Source organism: Microcebus murinus, chromosome 2, assembly GCF_040939455.1.
Source record: "Microcebus murinus isolate Inina chromosome 2, M.murinus_Inina_mat1.0, whole genome shotgun sequence".
NCBI classification, from domain to species: Eukaryota; Metazoa; Chordata; class Mammalia; order Primates; family Cheirogaleidae; genus Microcebus; species Microcebus murinus.
This window is the reverse complement of record NC_134105.1, coordinates 67,082,864-67,103,149: the sequence shown is the minus strand read 5'-3', so window position 1 is coordinate 67,103,149 and position 20,286 is coordinate 67,082,864. Positions and strand designations below refer to the sequence as shown.

Sequence of the window (20,286 nt, the reverse complement as noted above, 5' to 3'; positions counted from 1 at the left end):
TTGTAAAGATAGACAAAAATTATTTGTCCTTTTTGAGCTCAATTTATTTATCTGTAAGAAGGGAGTAAAAGTGTCTACCTGACAGGTTTGTTGAAGGGGATTAAGTGGAATAATATAAATGCCTTGGATAATAAAGTATTCAATAAATAGTAGTGAATATTGTTATTGTTGTTATTGTTCATGTATGGCATGTTATTTATTACATGTAAATATTACACATGACTTACTAAAACTTCCTCTGCTAGATTATGTATTCTTTCAGGACAGGAAACCATCACTTGGCATTTTGCATAAGGTTTAATAAATTGCTGAACAAATATTCGTTGATTTGAACACATTCACTTTCACTTTTACTTGACTTTTAAAAAGAATATAAAAGTTGTTTTCTAAATGATTTTGTTTAAAAATCCCCACAGGTACTTTCTAATCCTATAACTTCAGTGTCCTGAAATCTGAGGATTCCACCAAGATAATATGATAGGACCTTTCAGTAGTTTGGGGCCATATCCTACTTAGACTAATGTGAGATTTCCAGATTTCCTGAGAGCTTGGTACATCAGCACATACTGCTTGCTAATCAGCACCGGCAATAATGCCATCTCTGCCTCAAGAAGGAGGTAAGCAGATAGATCATGTCACAAAATACAGATGTATTGTAGATCATTACTGATAATTTTTAGAAGTATTAAAAATTAATTGTGGACGTTTAAAGTACCAGAATTTATAATTTACCTTGTGTGTGTGTGTGGGGAGGGCATTTGTTTCTGTGGTATGGATTTTTTGTTATTTCAGTGATACCTGGTTGTTTTGCATTTCTTTAAAAGTTATTCAGGAACCCTCTCCTCTGGATCTGAATACAGAATTACCATATCAAAGCACAATGAAAAGGAAAGTCAGAAAGAAGAAAAAGAAGGGAATCATTACAGCAAATGTTGCTGGGACAAAGTTTGAAATTGGTAGGTTTCCTTGGAATCATGGGATTTTTATAATTGTTGGAAAAACTGTTTTGGTATTGAAAACAATGTAGAAATCCAGAGAGATAAGTATCTTTTATGTAATGAATTTTTTTTTTTTTTTTTGAGACAGAGTCTCGCTTTGTTGTCCAGGCTAGAGTGAGTGCCGTGGCATCAGCCTAGCTCACAGCAACCTCACACTCCTGGGCTCGAGCGATCCTTCTGCCTCAGCCTCCCGAGTAGCTGGGACTACAGGCATGCGCCACCATGCCCGGCTAATTTTTTATATACATATCAGTTGGCCAATTAATTTCTTTCTATTTATAGTAGAGACAGGGTCTCGCTCTTGCTCAGGCTGGTTTTGAACTCCTGACCTTGAGCAATCCTCCCGCCTTGGCCTCCCAGAGAGCTAGGATTACAGGCGTGAGCCACCACACCGGCCTATGTAATGAATTTTTAAATGCCTTCTATAAAATTTCTGACATGTTAGAGGAGTTCCTTTTCTATGCAGTGGAAGATGATATACTTAAAAAGATACCAACTGATTCATAAAATTTCATTTAAAACAAAAATGCAATTAAATAGCTTACCTAAAAAGGACAATTTAATACTCGACATTGTGTTTTTCTTTGAAGTTTAACTTTCTCAGCTCTCTGAGCTTTGAATTTCATAATAAAAGAGGTTTATATATGATTGACCTTACAAATTTGATTTTGTGAATGTAAAGAAAAGTGAATCTTTTCCAATATTCTTATATAACCCGAATATTCCTGGCCTTCCAGGTTTGTGTATATAGCCAATACCCAAATTTAAGTAATTTATTACATTTCTTCCCCCTGTAACTGGCAGGAGTTCCACTTATATCATCAAAGTCTTACAGTTGTTTCTGAGAGAGGCTCTAGACAATGTTTCTCATATACTAAGGAACAGGTGTGCTCTTAATTTGCTGTTCTGCATTTATTATTGTTTTCTGCTTGGGAGCCAGTTAAAGGGGTTTCCCAGGCTGTGTGCTATTGCCCTTGCCCTTCATTTGGGCTCTAGGTGGCACAGCAACTGCAGAGTACGCAGGACGCCAAAGCTGCATGGTGATCTGTCAAAGACGAGAGAGGGGTGGCCCTTTTCCCAATTCTTGTGTTTGTGCATTGTCACCTGTGACTTCAGTATAACTCCATGTTTTACCAAACTTCTCATGAAAACAGCACCTTCAACCCAACAATTCTTTCCCTGACCGCATCCACCCCCAGTCACTACCCTCTTCTTTCATGCCTGGATTCCAGACACTATTTCATTAAAAGTCCTTTATTTCTCCTCAGCCAAAAAATAATCAAACGCCTCTAGGACTTGAGACTAATAGATGTCTGGTTGTCAGTTTTATACTTGAACTAAATCATTCAGACAGTTGATACCATTTCTCCTCATATGTAGTGTACTAGTAAAAAGAAAACACTGAAAAACAAAACATTTAAGCACTGCTGTATAGATGACACCATTCTTTTAAGACTCAGGATTCTGTTGGAAGCCAAAAATTTTCCTAAGTATTTTCCTTATCTTTATTCTAAACTTGAAATCCGATGGAAGAAAAATGTTAGTATTTTAATGGTGAGATCTAGATCAGAGAGGAACACATAAATAGTTTATACTAAAAAAGACTGTTTCCTTTGAGCATAAACACTTTCAGTAGTATTAGAGGGTTGGGAGCACAGGAAGGCCAACACCTAAATCTCTCCTGTGAATTCTGCTTCGTTATTTCATGTCTTGAGTAAACATAGATGAGTTGATTTTAAGAGCTAAAAATAATTTGAACTAGAGAGGTGGAAAGTATAGGATAGGTCTGATGACCAGGGGATATTTTTACCTTTGCTCTTTTGTGCCTAGCCCAAGGTCACAAAGAAAACTCTAAAGGTACATTTTCCTGAATAAAGGTGTTGTCTCACCTGTTTGTGTGTTTTCATTGTGCCATAAATAAATACGAAACCCTTTGGCAGTTTTGTGTACCTGTTAAATCTGAGAGGATCAAAACTGAGGACTTTGGGTGCTACCTAAAAACAGTTCTTAGTTACTATTGAGTATAATTTGGCCCTAGATAAAACTGTTGTAACAAAATATAATAAAAGGTTATGCTGCAACTAATGGATATTTTCAAATAAAGAACTGTGAACTAAAATTTATATATATAGGCCGGGCACGGTGGCTCACGCCTGTAATCCTAGCTCTCTGGGAGGCCGAGACGGGCGGATTGCTCAAGGTCAGGAGTTCGAAACCAGCCTGAGCAAGAACGAGACCTCGTCTCTACTATAAATAGAAAGAAATTAATTGGCCAACTAATATATATAGAAAAAATTAGCCGGGCATGGTGGCGCATGCCTGTAGTCCCATCTACTCGGGAGGCTGAGGCAGGAGGATCGCTTGAGCCCAGGAGTTTGAGGTTGCTGTGAGCTAGGCTGACGCCATGGCACTCACTCTAGCCTGGGCAACAAGTGAGACTCTGTCTCAAAAAAAAAAAAAAAAAAAAAATATATATATATATATATATATATATATATTTCCGCAATGAATATATTTCAGGTGTATTTTAACTCTTGTTTAACTTAACTGTTTACTTACAGTTCGTTTAGTAATAGATGAAATGGGATTTGTGAAAACTCCAGATGAGGATGAAACAAGTAACCTTATATGGTATGATTCTGCTGTTCAGCAGGAGAAAATTGCAGAGCTGCAAAATTACCAGGTGGGAAATTAATCATGGCCAATGATTAGTATGAGGAAATTCTATCTCACTGAAATACCATTTTTCATTGCTATCTAGTTGTATGAACTCTTTGTATAAAGGCTGTATCCTTTTCAAACGTAACTTTTAACATCTATCTTTAAGGAAAAATTGATAGAAAAAACTTCTTCCTAGAATGATGCTTTGTGTTATACTTAGATGGTGGACTAGATTGTATAGGGAGATTAGGATTTGGAGATACCTTGTAATGTCAGCTATATTCTTTTATTCATTCTTTTACTTTTAGAACATAATACAAACTTATATTCAGAAGAAAATAGACATCAAATTAAAAAGTCAAATATAAGGAATTTTAGATAATTGACAATTTATATAGACCTTCTTCATTTATCAGTAGAGGGTAATAAAAAATTGACCCAAAGGAACAAATATTATAATTCCGTGTTTTCACCAATGCCTATGTGTATTATGTGTATTAATATAGTAAATCTAGAAAACCAAAAGTAATTTGCATATTGAATTATCACTTAACACAAAAAATGATAACTTTACCATCTATGTAAATACCCTTTGTTGATTTCTTTAAACTTTTCAATTTTATTCTCTGATTATTATAGATTCTTTAAGTCAACAAATTCATTTTGTAGGTCATTTAATTTTTAATATTTTATATTAATAATTTATTAAAAAATAAAACTCAAAGGATAGATATAACTATATTATAGTATAAATGGATATATTCATTAAGTCAATGAGAATATTAATATTTACCTTTTTATTTTCCAGAGGATCAACCATTTTCCAGGAATGGGGGAGATCTGTAGGAAGGATTTCTTAGCAAGAAATATGACCAAGTAATCTTCATTTTCTTGTAATAGAGAAGACCTATTCAAAGTTTACACTATGAATATTATAGTGCTATCATTCACAGATTACATTGATTTGAAATGATATTTAGATGAAAGAGATGGAATTTTAGAGCTAGGTATTAAAAGTTCCCTGGTAGTCTTTCACTTTGCATAGAGGTAAATAAGGGTCAGAAAAATGAATATCTTGCACAAAGCCAGGCAAATAGTTAATGGCAGAATTGGACCAGAATCCTGGTCTCCAAAATCTCTGGACTTTTTGCTACAACTTACTATCTCATTAGTAATGGAAGTTTTTCCTTTCAATGTAAGAGGTTATCTGCATGTGGTATTTGATAGATACTTGTTTATTTTCAGTTAAACCTTGCAAGAACTAATTTGTTGCATTATGTGCTCTGTGTGTGTGTATGTGTGTGTGGTTGTTGAGCATCCAGTATGTGTCAGGCACTGTACTAGGTGCACACATGCACACATATACCTATAAATATAGGTATATGTGGTCACCCAGGGGTATACATGCATATATATTTATCTTTGTGACCAGTATTTAAAGTAAATATCTACTTTCAAAGGAAAACTGTTAACAGATACCCAAGTGTTTTACCAAATAAACTGCAGAATATGTATGCAGTTTATATTTCTATTGGCTAGAGTTTTTTTTGTCCCTTTTGTCTTTTTTCAGTTTAAGAGAACTGAGTGATAACCTGAGAGAATTTTTTTTAAAAGAGGACTCTTCACAGAAAAAGTTTTATAAACTTGTGTGCATAATTAAGGAAATATTATTATAGTATGTTTCCATGTGAAAGTTTACCTTAGGTCATTAAATATGAAATGTGTGATTTTGAATCAGAATTGTAGTTTATTGTATCTCAAACAAGAGGCAGTACAATTAATCAAAGTATGCACCCAAACTGTCAACACAGTTTTGCCATCTTAAGGGTAGCTTGTTTATGCCAGCAGTGAAGAAGCCTGGAGAGTGAGTGGTGATGAAATTGCAAAAGGCGTTTTCCACAGCTTGTTGAGAATTGAATATTTTTCTTTGCAAGAAGTGGTCCAAAGCTTGGAAGAAGTGGTAGTTTTTGCAAGGTCTGGTGAATACAGTGGATGACAGAGAGTTTCCAGCTCCAGCCTCTGTACTTTGAGCAGCATTGTTTTTTGCAACATGTGGTCTTGTGAAAGGATTGGCCTGTCTTTATATTGACCACTTGTGGTTGCTTAATCATAAGCATCCTCAACATTCTGTCCAATTGGTTGCAGTAGACATCTGCTGTAATAATTTGACCAGGTTTCATTAAGCCGTGGTGGATAATACCAGCACCGGAGCACCAAATAGACACCTTTAGCTTTTTTTTGATGAATATTTGGTTTTGCACTGTGTTTTGGCACTTCATCTTTATCCAACCATTGTGCTGAATGCTTGCAATTGTCAAAAATAATCTGTTTTTCATCACATGTAATAATATAGTATAGAAATGGTTCACCTTTATGTCGTGACAGCAAAGAAAGGCAAGCTTTGAGACAGTTTCTCTTCTGATGCTCATTTATTTCATGCGGTACCCATCTATCCAGCTTCTTTACTTTGCCAATTTGTTTCAAATAGTCCAATATTGTTGGAATAGTAACGTCAAACCTTGCTGCTAATTCATGCGTAGATTGAGATGGATTTGCTTCCACTACAGCATTCAGCTCATCATTATCCACCTTGGTCTCATGTCACCCACATGGCTCACTTTTAAAACTAAAATCACCATAATGGACTTTGTCAACCATTGAGGTACTATGTGTTCATTAACTACATCCTTCCCAAACACTTTGATGATATTTCAAGCTGTCTGTACTGCATTAGTTCTGTATTGGAACTCATATTAAAAAATAACATGAATTTTTGACTTATCCATGGTTTCACAAAAATTGCTCTAAAAAATGTGAAAGATAATCACAAGCCAAAATGTGCATTTGAAAGACTGAGGATGTACCTTTACAATAGGGAAAAAAAATCCCAGAAATGTCAAAGTGAAATGTCAGAGATATCAGCTGTCAAATTTAGTACTTAAGCAAATCAGATATTTCATACTTAATGACCTAATAATTATGCATCTATTCATTCAACAAATATGTTTTGCATATCTACTCTGTGCCCTAAGAAACTGCTAATTTTTAATTAAACAAGATAAATAGTACCTAGTCCCTGCCTGGAACTCACATTTTAGTGAAGGAGAAAGACTAATACACACAGTATAGTTTGATGATGCTGCATTTAAGGTAGGGTTAATGTATGGTGGTGACAAAGATGGTGGAAGAGATCATTTTGGGGAAGTCATGGAAAGTTTTCTAGAAAAGTTAAAATACTAGATAGATATTGAAGGTTTACAGGAGTTCCTCCTTTGAGAAGAAGGTAAGAAGATTGTAGGCAGAGACAACAATGGGACAAAATATATGACGGTTTGAATAAACATGATGTCTTTGGTGACCTGTAAGTATTTTCTATGGTTTATATAAGCTGTTGGGAGGCTCAACCTAAGATGATGCTGGAAATATATATGCAAAGGCCAGGCCATGTTATATTTTATTTCATCATTATCTCTTTACTCAACAAGCATTTTGTTTATCCTGAGAGAAATGAGGAGTTATTGAATGGGTTTAAGCAGAGAAATGATATGTTTTAGAAAATTGTAGTGGCACCATGGATAATGCATTCAATGAAGCTAAGACTAGAGATAGAAAGCCCTATAAGGAGTTGATTGTCAACATCTGGGTAAGAAATAATGAGCAGTTAATAAACCAAAAGAATGATTGTGGGAATGGAGACGAGAGAATACCTCTGAAGGCTGTTAAGGATTCAGAATCAATAAGACTTGAAAACTACTTTGATGTGAGACTTTAAGGTTGGGAGAGGAGAAGTTTCTAAGATGACTCTTAGGTTTCTGGCTTAGGATGTTATGTAGGTGGTATGATTTATTAACAGAGGGATACCAAGAAGAAGAATGGATGCCAGAGGAAAGGGAATGAACTCTGTGAAGCTTTGGGCATGTGTTTCATTTGCCATTTAACCTTTATTTATTGTCTACTATATACCACGGGACTGGGCTCTGGGCACAAGTTGATGAAAGTGACTTAGGGTTCTTATAACACTTGATTGCAACTATGATAAGTGCTATGAATTAGAGGCACATAGTTCCAACCTGGTACATAGTAAAGAAACTCTGACCTAGTTAGGAAGGTATGGGAGAGAGTTGCCCTGAGAAAGTGATGTGGAAACTGAAATATTTATGATGAGTAGGAGTTTACTGGTGAAGATGGTAAGAGGCATCCAGGCCGGGCACGGTGGCTCACGCCTGTAATCCTAGCACTCTGGGAGGCCGAAGCGGGCTGATTGCTCGAGGTCAGGAGTTCAAAACCAGCCTGAGCAAGAGCGAGACCCCATCTCTACTATAAATAGAAAGAAATTAATTGGCCAACTAATATATATAGAAAAAATTAGCCAGGCATGGTGCTACATGCCTGTAGTCTCAGCTACTTGGGAGGTTGGGGCAGAAGGATTGCTTGAGCCCAGGAGTTCGAGGTTGCTGTGAGCGAGGCTGATGTCACGGCACACTCTAGCCTGAGCAACAAAGCGAGACACTGTCTCAAAAAAAGGAGAGAGGAGGGGCCAAGATGGCAATCTAGAAGCAGCCAGCACATTCCACTCTCATAGAGAAGATCAAAAGTGGACAAGTAGATATTCAACTTGGGAAGGATTGTCTGGAACACAGCACTGCAAATCAACAGTGAAGCGGTGGGTGGCATGAAAAGCAAAAGAAAGGGAAGTAGAAATACTAATTATAGTCTTTATCTTAAGTGTCATTGGGGAGTTGGGGATGAAGAGACTGGGGATGGTGATAATAATGACCAGATTTGGTTGGGAAAGGTAAGAGGGAAAAAGGTAGACCCATTAGCAGGCCATGCAAATAGGCAATTTCTAATTCTATAGAGTTCTTGGAATTCTCCTTAAGGAAAAAAATAGTTTTCTATTATATAAAAAGTTATGATCTGGTAATATGAAAATAGAGCTAACTAAATTACTTATTTAATATAAATTATCAAATCCAGGACAGGGCTAAGAGCAGAAACAATCTCAGATTCCCAAATTCCTAAGTAAAACCTTGTGTCTCTTTTGATTTTTGGTAGATTACCTAAATGGAATAAGGTATTTCACTTCAATATATGTGTGCGTGGATTTTTTTCAAATATATATGTGAAAGTACAGTACCATTCATAAATGCCAAATGTTTAGTTTTAAAATATATTGTTCTAATCAAAACTTTAACTTGATCTAATTTCATGTCATTACTAAATATATAATACATTTAAAAGTGTTGGAAAGAATAAGGACATTACACTATTATTGTGCTTCTTTCAGATTTTTTTTGGTGTATATAATTTTCAAAACAGTCAATATTAGTCTATTTTGTACTAAGATTATTTAGTTTGTTGGCTTAATCTGGATTACAGTTGGTAATCATATTCCATCTCATGATGGTAACATAATTTTTTTACAGGATTCTCTTGAATGAACACTTGAAATATAATTATATGAGCCTCCAGTTGTGACAGTCAAGTGATTGAGACATCCTAGTCTTAGAATTTAGGTCTTACTTCTGTGCATACATATTTTTGGACAATCTCATTTGGAGACTGTTTGCTCATTTATAAAACACTTGCATTGATTTAGAAAAAAGTCTTCTTGTGAAGTAATCAGATTTTTAAAATAGATAAGATTTAAAATCTTTCTCATAATTTCATTTTTATTGGAAATCGATAAATATAAAATGATTAACATTTGGGTTTAAGCAAAAGTACACATTTTATACCTAATATTGTCCCTAAATTATATATCAAATAGGCAGCCTAATTTGTAGCAAATACACAAATATCAAAACATACATTGTACCTATAAACCACATGTATAGGTAGTTCATATAAACAAAACCCCTGTTGACTCAAAGGCTTTCACAGGGTTTTCTCAGAAAAATAAGCTCTAAAAAACAGTAGTGTAAAAAGCAATCAAAACCTACTTTCAATGGGTGACTCAGAGGTCTCAAAATCATTTTTAAAGAAGATATACATATGTCATTTGACCTTAAACAATTTCTTACTTCCTACCCCCATTCCTAAGGCAGAGTTAATGACTCCTACGTGTTACCTTGCCTTATATGCCCTTAGTGTACTTATCACATTGTTTTGTAATTAATAGCTATCCGTAAATTCCTTGAGGGTAGAGACCATACTAATTTATCTTAATATCCCCAGTGTATACTCAAATAAATGTTTTATGTACTAATATGTAAATTAACACATATTAAGGCAGAGATTTTTGTCTGTTTTTTTCCACTATTGTATCCCAGTGTCATAGTGTCTAGCATTTAATAGACATTTGTTGAATGAGTGAATAAATGAATGAATACATGAAAGACTGGAGGGAATTTAAATCTTTGTCATAAATATCAGTAGCATAGAGGAAGAAGAAATTTATAGAAGTTTGAATAGAAATCATTTTTCATATTGTCTCTAATTTACAGAATGATCAAGTCCCGACCTCTGGATTATACTTTTGTTCCTCAAACATGGATCTTCCCTGCTGAATATACCCAATTCCAGAACTATGTGAAAGAACTGAAGAAAAAACGGAAGCAGAAAACTTTTATAGTAAAACCAGCTAATGGTGCAATGGGTCATGGGTAGGTTAATTTTTATCTGGAATATATAAAAATTAAAAATTCTAAGATTGCATATGAGTAATTAATTACTCATGGTTGAATACCCATATGAAAAAATGATAAAATATGTTTCTAACTATTGCCCTTTTGGAACTAAATACTTACTGGGCCCAATTCTTTTAACCTGTCCCACAGGCTTTAGTAATTCAACTTAAAAATTAAAGCAACAGTTTGTCAGACTTTAATAGGAGAAAACAAAATAGAGGGCAAAAATTCCCACACTATTTTCTAATTTTTTCTTAAACATAAAACTCACATTTATAATAATTTTGATAAGTTTGGAGAGTAAAATCAGCTGCTGCAGTAGAGCTAAAATTGACTTAGAGAAAGAAACGGAAAGGGAATTACTCTTTTCATAGCTAGAAATCTTAAAGTGAAATATATATCTTCTTTGCTTTATAAATAAGTTTTTTCTTTATGTAGCCATGGTAATTGGATTGAAAATGAGTAGAACACATTTTAAGCTAAAGTGCCAAGAACTAGACTTGTTAACTGAGAATAGATTGTGTAATTTAATATTCTTGCCTTTTGCTTACTTATGTTTAGTTTTCTTCAATGTACTTTTTCAAAGAAAATGTGGCTGAGGCTGCTTTTAATAAAATACACTTGAGTCATTTTAATTTTTTAATTGAAAATACTACAGGAAAAAAGGATATTTGGATATGTAACTACCAGGTAAATTATTGTTCAAAAATTTCATAACTTATTAATTCAATCATACATTATTTTAAAATGTGGTTTGGTAATTTTAAAGTAAACAACAATTCTTGTTAGTGGGAATTGTATATCAATTGCTAAATGTTAAGTTGTCTTCCTATATGTTAATATCAAAGGAAATTTTGGAGGGAGGAATAGTTGAATTTCATGTTTTTCTGAATTTTTAGTGTTAAAATTTAATATTAAAATATTTATATATATTTACATTTAATGTTATAATATTGTAAATAAGTAATAATCTTCCAATTCTTTTGATATAAAACATAGCTGGAAAAAGTAGATAATTGAAAGAGCATTCTGTGGTCCCAGGCTTTATTTCGTGTAATGCAATAGTACCTAGGTAAGGGACACCTCTCTTGTCTGTTGAATATAACTGTTTCCTTGCTAGTCTTCTGTCCAGTCGTTCCATCATTATTTAAAGTGGAGTATTGCAGACCTCAACTATTATTGTTAAACTATTTCTTCCTTAAATATTATCAGTTTTTGCTTTATATATTTTAGAGCTCTGTTGTTAGGGGCATAGATGTGTATAATTGCTGCATATTTTTGATGAATTGACTTTTTATCATTATATAATATCACTGTTTCTTATAACAGTTTTTGCTTACAGTCGATTTTGTCTGAATCTAGAATAGTCACTCCAGGTTACCGTTTGCATGCAGTATGTTTTCTATTCTTTCACTTTTAACTTATTTGAGTCTTTGACTCTAAAGGGAGTCTCTTGTATATAGCATATTTTATAGTTGGACCATGTTTTTTTTTTTTTTAAATCCATTCTGCCAACGTCTGCCATTAATTGAAGAGTTGATCTATTTACATTAATCTAATTACTGCAAAGGAATCATTTACTTCTGCCATTTTGCTATGTGTTTTATGTATGTGTTATATAGATTATATTTCTCAATTCCTCTTAACTGCCCTCTTTTGTGTTACATAGATATTTTCTTGTGTACTACTTTAATTCCCTTATCATTTCTTTTATTACATATTTTTGATTTTTTTGAAATTATTGCTCTGGGATTACAATTAACATCTTAATTTATAACAATCCAGTCTGTATTAATATCAACTTAGTTTTTTAATAGTATACAAAACTTTCTTCTTACATAGATTCACCCCCTTTATGTTGTTTTTGTTCTGTGTCAATCAGCCTAGATTTAGAACTATTGTGTTATGCAGTTGCATTTTAAATCAATTAGGAAAAATGAGGGGTTACAACCCAAAACTTCACTAATAGTGAATTTTATATTTACCTACGTAGTCACCTTTCTGGTGTTCTTTGACAATTTTATTATTATGTGTCTTGGTGTGGATCTCTTTGAGTTTAACCTACTTGGATTTAATTGAGCTTCTTAGATGTGTAGATTAATGTGTTTTATCAAACTAAGAAGTTTTCTGCCATTATTTCTTTAAATATTCTTTTGATTTTTTTCTTCTCTTTTTGCTACTTCTGAGATTCTCATTATTTGTATCTTCCTACACTTGATAGTGTTTCACAGGTTTCTTAGGCTGTATTCATTTTTCTTTATTCTTTTTATGTTTCTGTTTCTCAAACTAGATAATCTTAATTAGCTCATATTTAACTTTGCTCATTATACCTTCCCAAATATACTTTTTGGGCTACCTTATTGAATTTTTCATTTCAATTACTATACTTTTCAACACCAGAATTTCTGTTTGGTTCCTTTTTTTATTTTTATTTTTTGTGACCAAATAATTTCTTTCACTACTGATATTCTCAATTTGGTGAGACATTGTTTTCATGGTTTCTGCCAGTACTTTGTGCATGGTTTACTTTAGCTCTTTGAACAATGTTAAATAGTTGATTATCCAGTAAGCCCAGTATCTGGGCTTCTTCAAGGACAGTTTCTTTTAATTGATAATTTCCCTGTATATAGGCCATACTTTCTTTCGTTTTTCTTTTTTTTGCATACCTCATAATTTTTTGTTGAAATCTGGACGTTTTGAGTATTATAATGTAGCAACTCTGTAAATCAGATTATCTCCCTCTATGTGGTTTGTTGTTGCTGCTTATTGTAGTAGTTATTTGTTTAGTAAGCCTTCTGAACTAAGTTTTTAAAGTCTATATTCTTTATTGTATATGGCTACTGAAGTTCCTGTTCTGCTAGCTCAGTGTTAGCTAGAAAGTGGACAGAGATTACCTTAAACAGTTGTAATAAAACAAACAAACAAATAACAACAAAATCTCCCAATCTTTGCAGATGGGCTATGTGTGTTTGTTAGGAGCATATCTTCAACACTCAGACAGGCAATTTACAACTCTACCTCAGCCTTCACTTCTGCTTGTGCAGAGTCTGATGGTGAGCCAGAGGAAAGAGTTTAGGGCCTTACAAGATCTTTCTTGAACATGTACCTAGTGCTAGGCATACACATGTTCTTCTACATTCCGAGGAATATGTCAGAGATTTTCAAAGTCCTCAAGATTCTTATTCCTCAGTCTTTCTTCCTAGTCTTTTTAATTAGTCAATTGTTTGCCCCTACTGTTGCCTGGGCTTAAACACAAGGGACTAATACACATGCCTTTAAAAGTTTCCAGCAATTATCCCTCAAGGTAGCTTCCTTGTCACTGGGAGAGTTCCAAGTTAGACAGGATAAAGGCAAGCGCTTTGAGATCTTCCACGGAGCCACTGGAAAAGTTAAAACAAACAACCACAAGAATAAGATCCATTCTGCCCCCTCCAAGATTGCTACCTGTACTGAGAATGCAGTCTGTTGTTCAAGGCCACCCACTGAGATGGGAGTGTGTGATGGGACTAGATTAAGTTATAATGCTACAAAGCTCTTTGACATAGATTCAGCTGTTTTTTCTCAGTTAAGTGTTCTCTGGTTGTTGCAAGCCTTTGCTTAGTTTCCGGGATTCCAAAACATTTATTCTGAAATTTTTTTGCTCTTCTTTGCTTTTGTGGTGGGACAGACTTTTGGGGTTCTTCTACTCTAATATTTTCCTCTTGAGTATATCTATAACTTTTTAAATATCTTGACTCCATATATAATTATTCTTTTTATTTTTTTAACCTTAGGATTTCTTTGATAAGAAATGGTGACAAACTTCCATCTCAGGACCACTTAATTGTTCAAGAATATATTGAAAAGCCTTTCCTAATGGAAGGTTACAAGTTTGATTTACGAATTTATATTCTGATAACATCATGTGATCCATTAAAAATATTTCTGTACCATGATGGACTTGTACGAATGGGAACAGAGAAGTACATTCCACCTAATGAGTCCAATTTGGTAAGTCATATCAAAAGAGTGTAAGTTTTCATTCATTTGTTCAACATGTACTTTTTGAAGCACCCATTACGCATAAAGATTGCATGAATCAAAATTCTTTTTCTCAGGTGTTCATGGTCTAGAAGAATCACATATATAAATAAAACTGCTTCTAATTTACAGGCAGCTTTGTGAAAATTAGAAAAAAGGGTGTCTGCTCTAAGCTGACTAATTAGGAAAAGGTCTCCTGTCTAGATTCTATGAACACAAGGCTGGATTTCAGAACACACATCTGTATACAGTGGCACTGTATAGAAATGACTATAAAATAAATAATAATATTCAGTTGAGAAGTACATATAAAATGTTATGGATCTGAGTGTTGGGACAATTTGTATTCAGTTCCTCATGGAGAAGGTGGCATTTGAGCAGGCTTTGTATAAAAGGTTGAGTGTAAATATGCAGAATGTGAGAGAAGGTATATGAAACAGAAAAAGCAAAAGTTATCATTAAGTAGAGTAATTAATTTCTGTTGGAATGAAAGAGAATTAAGGTTGTAAATTGACATTGACCAAATGTAAAGTTAAAACATAAATTAGCAGTTTCAGTGTGTATTTTAAAGTCTATTAAATGGAGCTTTTTATAGATATTTTTCCATTAGGTTTCCTTAGTGCAGCTGTAACTATTCATGAAAGTTATAACTGTAATTTATCTTGAAATCATATCTGTACTTTATAATTTATGAAAGTCGAACTATAATTTATTACATACACTTGAAATTTAGTTAACCTCTTACCCTATTTTTGAATCTACTGATTATAGTAAAAATTACAATTAATTATTGTTTCCCAATATGTCAAAGGCTGGGTTATTGTACTCCCCGAATATTATGTATACAATTAACTCCATTAAGAATGGTCATATTTTCAAAATTAAATAATAGCTGATCATAATTGTTCCTATGTTCAATAAACTTAGACGTGTTATAAATTTAGGAAAGGAAGAATAAGGGAACTGTCAAATTTTTCATAGGAAACGAAATTGAGAGAAAGAAACATCTCATTAAAGGTCATAAGGTGTAGATATAGTCAATCACCAAGTAATGTTTGAACTCTACTACGTTCTAGGCATTGTGCTGGTTTTGGAAAAACAGTGACCAAGACAGATACAGTGCTTGACTACACAGAAGCAAGTCTAGTGGGGAGGCAGAAAATAATATAAGCAATTATAATACCCAATGGTAAGTGTGATGGCCTAAGAAACTGAGGGTTCTATGGTAGTGTTAGTAAATTGAGATCTGAATAATCAGGAGTTAGTTAGGTTGGGGTGGAGGTAGGGTGGAGCTCTAGGCAAAAGAATGGCTCCAAAGTGGCATGTCTGGAGAAAGCAGACAAGTTCAGTTTGACTAAAGACTAGACTAAGCAGGGGTGGCTGTTCAGAGATGAGGATGGAGGGGCCTGGAAGCCAGATCTTTCAAGGCTTTGTAGGCCATGTTTAGGTTTTTGGAATTTAACTTAAGATGAAAGAAAACATGGAAAGGTTTTAAACAAAGGAAATAAAGAATAAGACTTACATTTTAAAAAGTCCACCTGGTCTGGAGTGTGGGGAGTCTGACATAGGGGTGGGATGGATAGGAAGGATGAGAGTAAGGGAGACAAGAGGCTGTGTTCTAGTCGGACCACATATGAAAGGAGAAAGGATTTAAACTGAAATAATAGTAGTGGGGCTAGACTCAGAAAAAGAACATGAATTTGAGATATATTTAAGATAACATGGATAACATTGGTATAATATGGTTATAGGTTGGATTTGTGGAATGAGGGAAAATGAGAGGGAAATCAAGAATAAAACTCAGATTTTTGGCTTGGACAGTGGGGTGGATGGGGCATTACCATGGTAAGGGAATACAGGAGCTAGGAAAGGTTTTGTGGAAAGCTGTTGTGTTCAGTTTAAATGCCTGTAAAGCCTCCAAATGGATCTATTCTATTGGCATTTGGTTACACAGTATGGGTTTGAAGTTCAGAAGAGAGATCTGAGCTACAGACATGATTTGAGACATGTCAGTTTATAGATTATAATTTAAATGGAATGGGTAAGAGTATATTATATAAGGCAGTAATGATCTTTTGATATTATAGTATTAGAATAGGTAATACTTGGAAGTTCTTTTAGGTGATAAAGTACTTTATTCTAATATCCTAAGTTATATAATTTGCTTAAGTCCACTGGGTTAGGAAATCATAATGAGATATTGGGAGAAAGGAAATGTAGCGTCTAGGTCTTACTCTGCTAAGTGCTATTGAATCACATAAGCTTATTCCTTTGGTTTTCACATATATGGGAAAGGATGTTCTCCTATATAAGTGTCAATATCCCTCACATATATCTAAAACTTCATGATTAAATTCCTAGATTGAGTTATGAAAATAAAGTAAAATAAAAAATTATATGTAAAGTAAGACCACAATTATGTGAAAGATAAGTTTAAGAAGAAAAGACTGGAAAAAATAAACCAAATTGCTTTTGTTGGTTGTTATGGATGGCAGCCTGCTGCATATTTTTTTCCTTTTTTCTATTTCTAATTATTAAAATAATGAGCATGTATTTTTGAATGAGCTTTGTATTTCTGTAAGAATTAAATGTTCATAAACTACATATAGGGAGATTATATGACAGAATTTCAAACATTAAAATATATAATAAGCATTCATTTTTTGCTACCAATGTAGTGGTTGGCCAGTCCTTGAAAACCTTTGTATTAATATATACCAATATACTATATGGAGCCTATATGCTGAAGAACACAGTGGAGTATGGTTGTATCATTTTCACCCTTGCAGGTTGCTATATGGTTCATAGCTGCCTTCACTTCTGTTTATGGAAAATGACTACCTGGAAGTGAATTATTTAGAAGGAGATCTTTGTCAAGGTAGATATGAGACTGTGAAATTTCCAGTCACATTTAACAAAGATAATGTTTTAAGAAAAACACAAAGTTCTATTACTTACTCACTTATTCACTAGACTAGCTAGTGTTTTTATTACTACCATTATTAATTTTAAGAAATTCTTTCCAATTCTGGAGTTTCTCAAAAAATTATTTTCTAACTGTACTTTTTTAAAGTTAAAGAAAGATTTATATTTTGGGAACTAGGTAATGTTATAGTTTGATTAATTTCCTTTTTCTTTAGGCTAGGCGTGGTGTCTCATGCCTGTAATCCTAACACTCTGGGAGGTTGAGGCGGGCGGATTGTTTGAGCTCAGGAGTTTGAGACCAGTCTGAGCAAGAGCGAGACCCTATCTTTACCAAAAATAGAAAAAATTATCGCGGTATGGTGGTGCATGCCTGTGGTCCCAGCTACTGAGGCAGAAGGATCTCTTTTGAGCCCAGGAGTTTGAGGTTGCTGTGAGCTAGGCTGACACCATGGTACTCTAGCACAGGCAACAGAATGAGACTCTGTCTCAAAAAAAAAAAAAAAAAAAAAAACACGAAAGAAAGAAAAGAAAGAGCTGCTTTCCTATGAAACCACAGGGATTAAAAAAAATTTTTTTCCTTTTTCTTTAGATTAAGCACTTAAAATTAGGAAAGCATAAGGTTTATGCTCTTTCTTTTAAGTGTTACTTAATTTAAAGCTTTTTCTGTTTCATAAGAATAGAGACTTTGTCTGTTTTGTTTATCTTTGCATCCACAGTGCCCAGCACAAATTCCTACAGATAGTAGATGCTCCTTAAATATTGCTTAATCAGTAAAAACATAAATTTTAAATTAGTGGTAAGCACTTGGGTTAATAAACGAGTTACTCAAATGATCATTTCTGTCTACTTGCTTCAAAGATTTCAATTCCGTAGACCTAACGAACTATAATAAAAATAAAATATGACATGAATATAGTTATTGAGAAATGAAAATAACAATCATGTGTATTAAATGCATATTCATGTGATGCAACAATGCTATCCAAGATAATTTTAGAATCATGAGGTAGTTAGGAATTAAAGATGGACTTTATGAATGTTTATTCTAGCTTGATAAAGAGTCATTAGAGGTATATTAATTGACAATTATGAGATGCGTTAAATTTTGGATTCTTTTTAAAGTTTATTTAAAGAAAATAGTGTCATGAAACATAAGAATATAAAAAGATGAAAACATAAGAGCCCCAGTATGGAGCACTATACATTTACTGTTAATCATCTGGACATGTGTCCAGTAGGATGTGGTGCACTCTCTGCTGACTCTAAGAGCACTTTGTCTTGTTAAGGAGTGAAAGGGGCCCACCAATGGAGTGTAGAAGTTGTTTGGTTGTCCTGCTTCTTAGTATATTTTACTTACTTGAGCTTTCATTTTTTATTTTTCTTTGAAAAGACATAGAATGATCTCTCAGAAAATTCCTTTCCCAAAATGAATTTGGGTGAAAACTGCAAGGGCCCCAAGCATTAAAAGCAAACTAACAGAAACAAACTCAGAGCACTTTTCTTGCTTAGCAATATGTAGTTTCACATTTTAATTACTCTCTATGTTCTTATTAATTCAATACGTTTTTATGGTAGATACATTTTGAATAAAGTATAAAATAACTCTGTAGAAGATTACATTCTCAATCCTTTTAAGGAAATGTGTCATTCTATTTAATTTGAATATTATCTAAATAACCATGAGATTGTTAATCTGTATAGTTTAAACTTTAAAATTGTCTTTAGTTTTTGACTGCTGTCTGCTTTGTGAAAGTTCACAGTTCTAGAATCTCATAGGTGGTAACAATTTTGGTTCTTACTTGTTACAGACCCAGTTATACATGCATCTGACAAACTACTCTGTGAACAAGCATAATGAGCGTTTTGAACGGGATGAAACTGAAAATAAAGGCAGCAAACGTTCCATCAAATGGTTTACAGAATTCCTACAAGCAAATCAACATGATGTTGCTAAGTTTTGGAGTGATATTTCAGTAAGATTATACCATTCCACAATTATAACTCTCTTTCCTCAGTATTAATTTAAAGCACCATTAGGCATTTTAAAATAAGGAACAGATTACGTTAGATTGGGCAGATAAAGAGTATTTTCATGAAGGAAGTAGACTCGTGTTGAACCTTGATAAGTAGGATTTTTACCGCTTGGGCTGGGAGAGAGGGGATTTGAGGTGGAGACCAAAGCATAAGTAAAGGCATAACGGTATGAGAATTGTGATGCAGGTTGTCACATATGGTATGTGGGAGCTTTGTGAGGACTTATGGCTGAAAGGATATGTGGAGCCACATTTTAGTCTGAAAAGCAGGACTTAACTTGGGAGGCAATAGTGATTCATTCAGTTTTTAATGAAGGAGAGTAATACAAGCAAAAACTACTCATTTAAAAGATAAATTTGAAAATGGGTATAGGATAGATTAGACTGAAGACCAAGAGTAGGTGGAGAGGGCACTTGGAGGTTCCTAATGAAAAGTAGTTTAATGAAAAGAATGACCTGAGTTGAACCCCAGTAAAAGAGGTAACAATGAAGTAAACATTGGGATTAACTGAATGTCTAGGATGAGGAAGAAGTATTCAGTGATCCCTCCAAAGTTTTAAACAAGAATTGTAGGAGAATAGGTATGGCATAATCTGAAATAGAGTAGGAAGGAATTTATTTTAAGAAGATGTAGAGCTTGATTTTGAAGGTGAAGGAAAAGAGTTCATTTATTTGCACATTTATTCATTCAATAAATAAACATTGAAATAAGCCTGTCTCTGGTTGATAATTTGAAGATTTATAAGACACAGCTTCAGTCCTCAAAAATCTTACAGTCTTGTAGTAAAAAAACACATGTAAATTGTTAATGAAATGCAATGGAGCAAGTACAAGAACAGAGGCACGCATTGGATTCTGTGGGGATGGAGGGGAAGGCCACATGTAATGGTTTGGACCAGGTGGGGATAGGAGCAGAGGAGGAACTTCCTGGAGACATTGACACCTGAACTGAGGTTTTTAAGGTCTGCTAGGCTATGACGATGAGTTCCACTTTAGATATGCTGGACTCAAAATGCTGCA

General features: G+C 33.9%; 1 protein-coding gene across 2 annotated transcripts in view; it reads left to right on the top strand.

Moving 5' to 3' along the window:
- Positions 1–433: 433 nt before the first annotated feature.
- TTLL7 (tubulin tyrosine ligase like 7) overlaps positions 434–20,286 on the top strand; it is an 86,516-nt gene continuing 66,663 nt past the window's right edge. For both annotated transcript variants that reach the window (XM_020282664.2, XM_012751498.2), the window contains exons 1-7: positions 434–617; positions 825–956; positions 3,560–3,681; positions 4,468–4,535; positions 10,106–10,264; positions 14,062–14,278; positions 19,042–19,206. In XM_020282664.2, the coding sequence (XP_020138253.1) occupies positions 593–617; positions 825–956; positions 3,560–3,681; positions 4,468–4,535; positions 10,106–10,264; positions 14,062–14,278; positions 19,042–19,206 (888 nt within the window). In that variant the 5' untranslated portion in view covers positions 434–592. The remainder of the gene's footprint in view (positions 618–824; positions 957–3,559; positions 3,682–4,467; positions 4,536–10,105; positions 10,265–14,061; positions 14,279–19,041; positions 19,207–20,286) is intronic.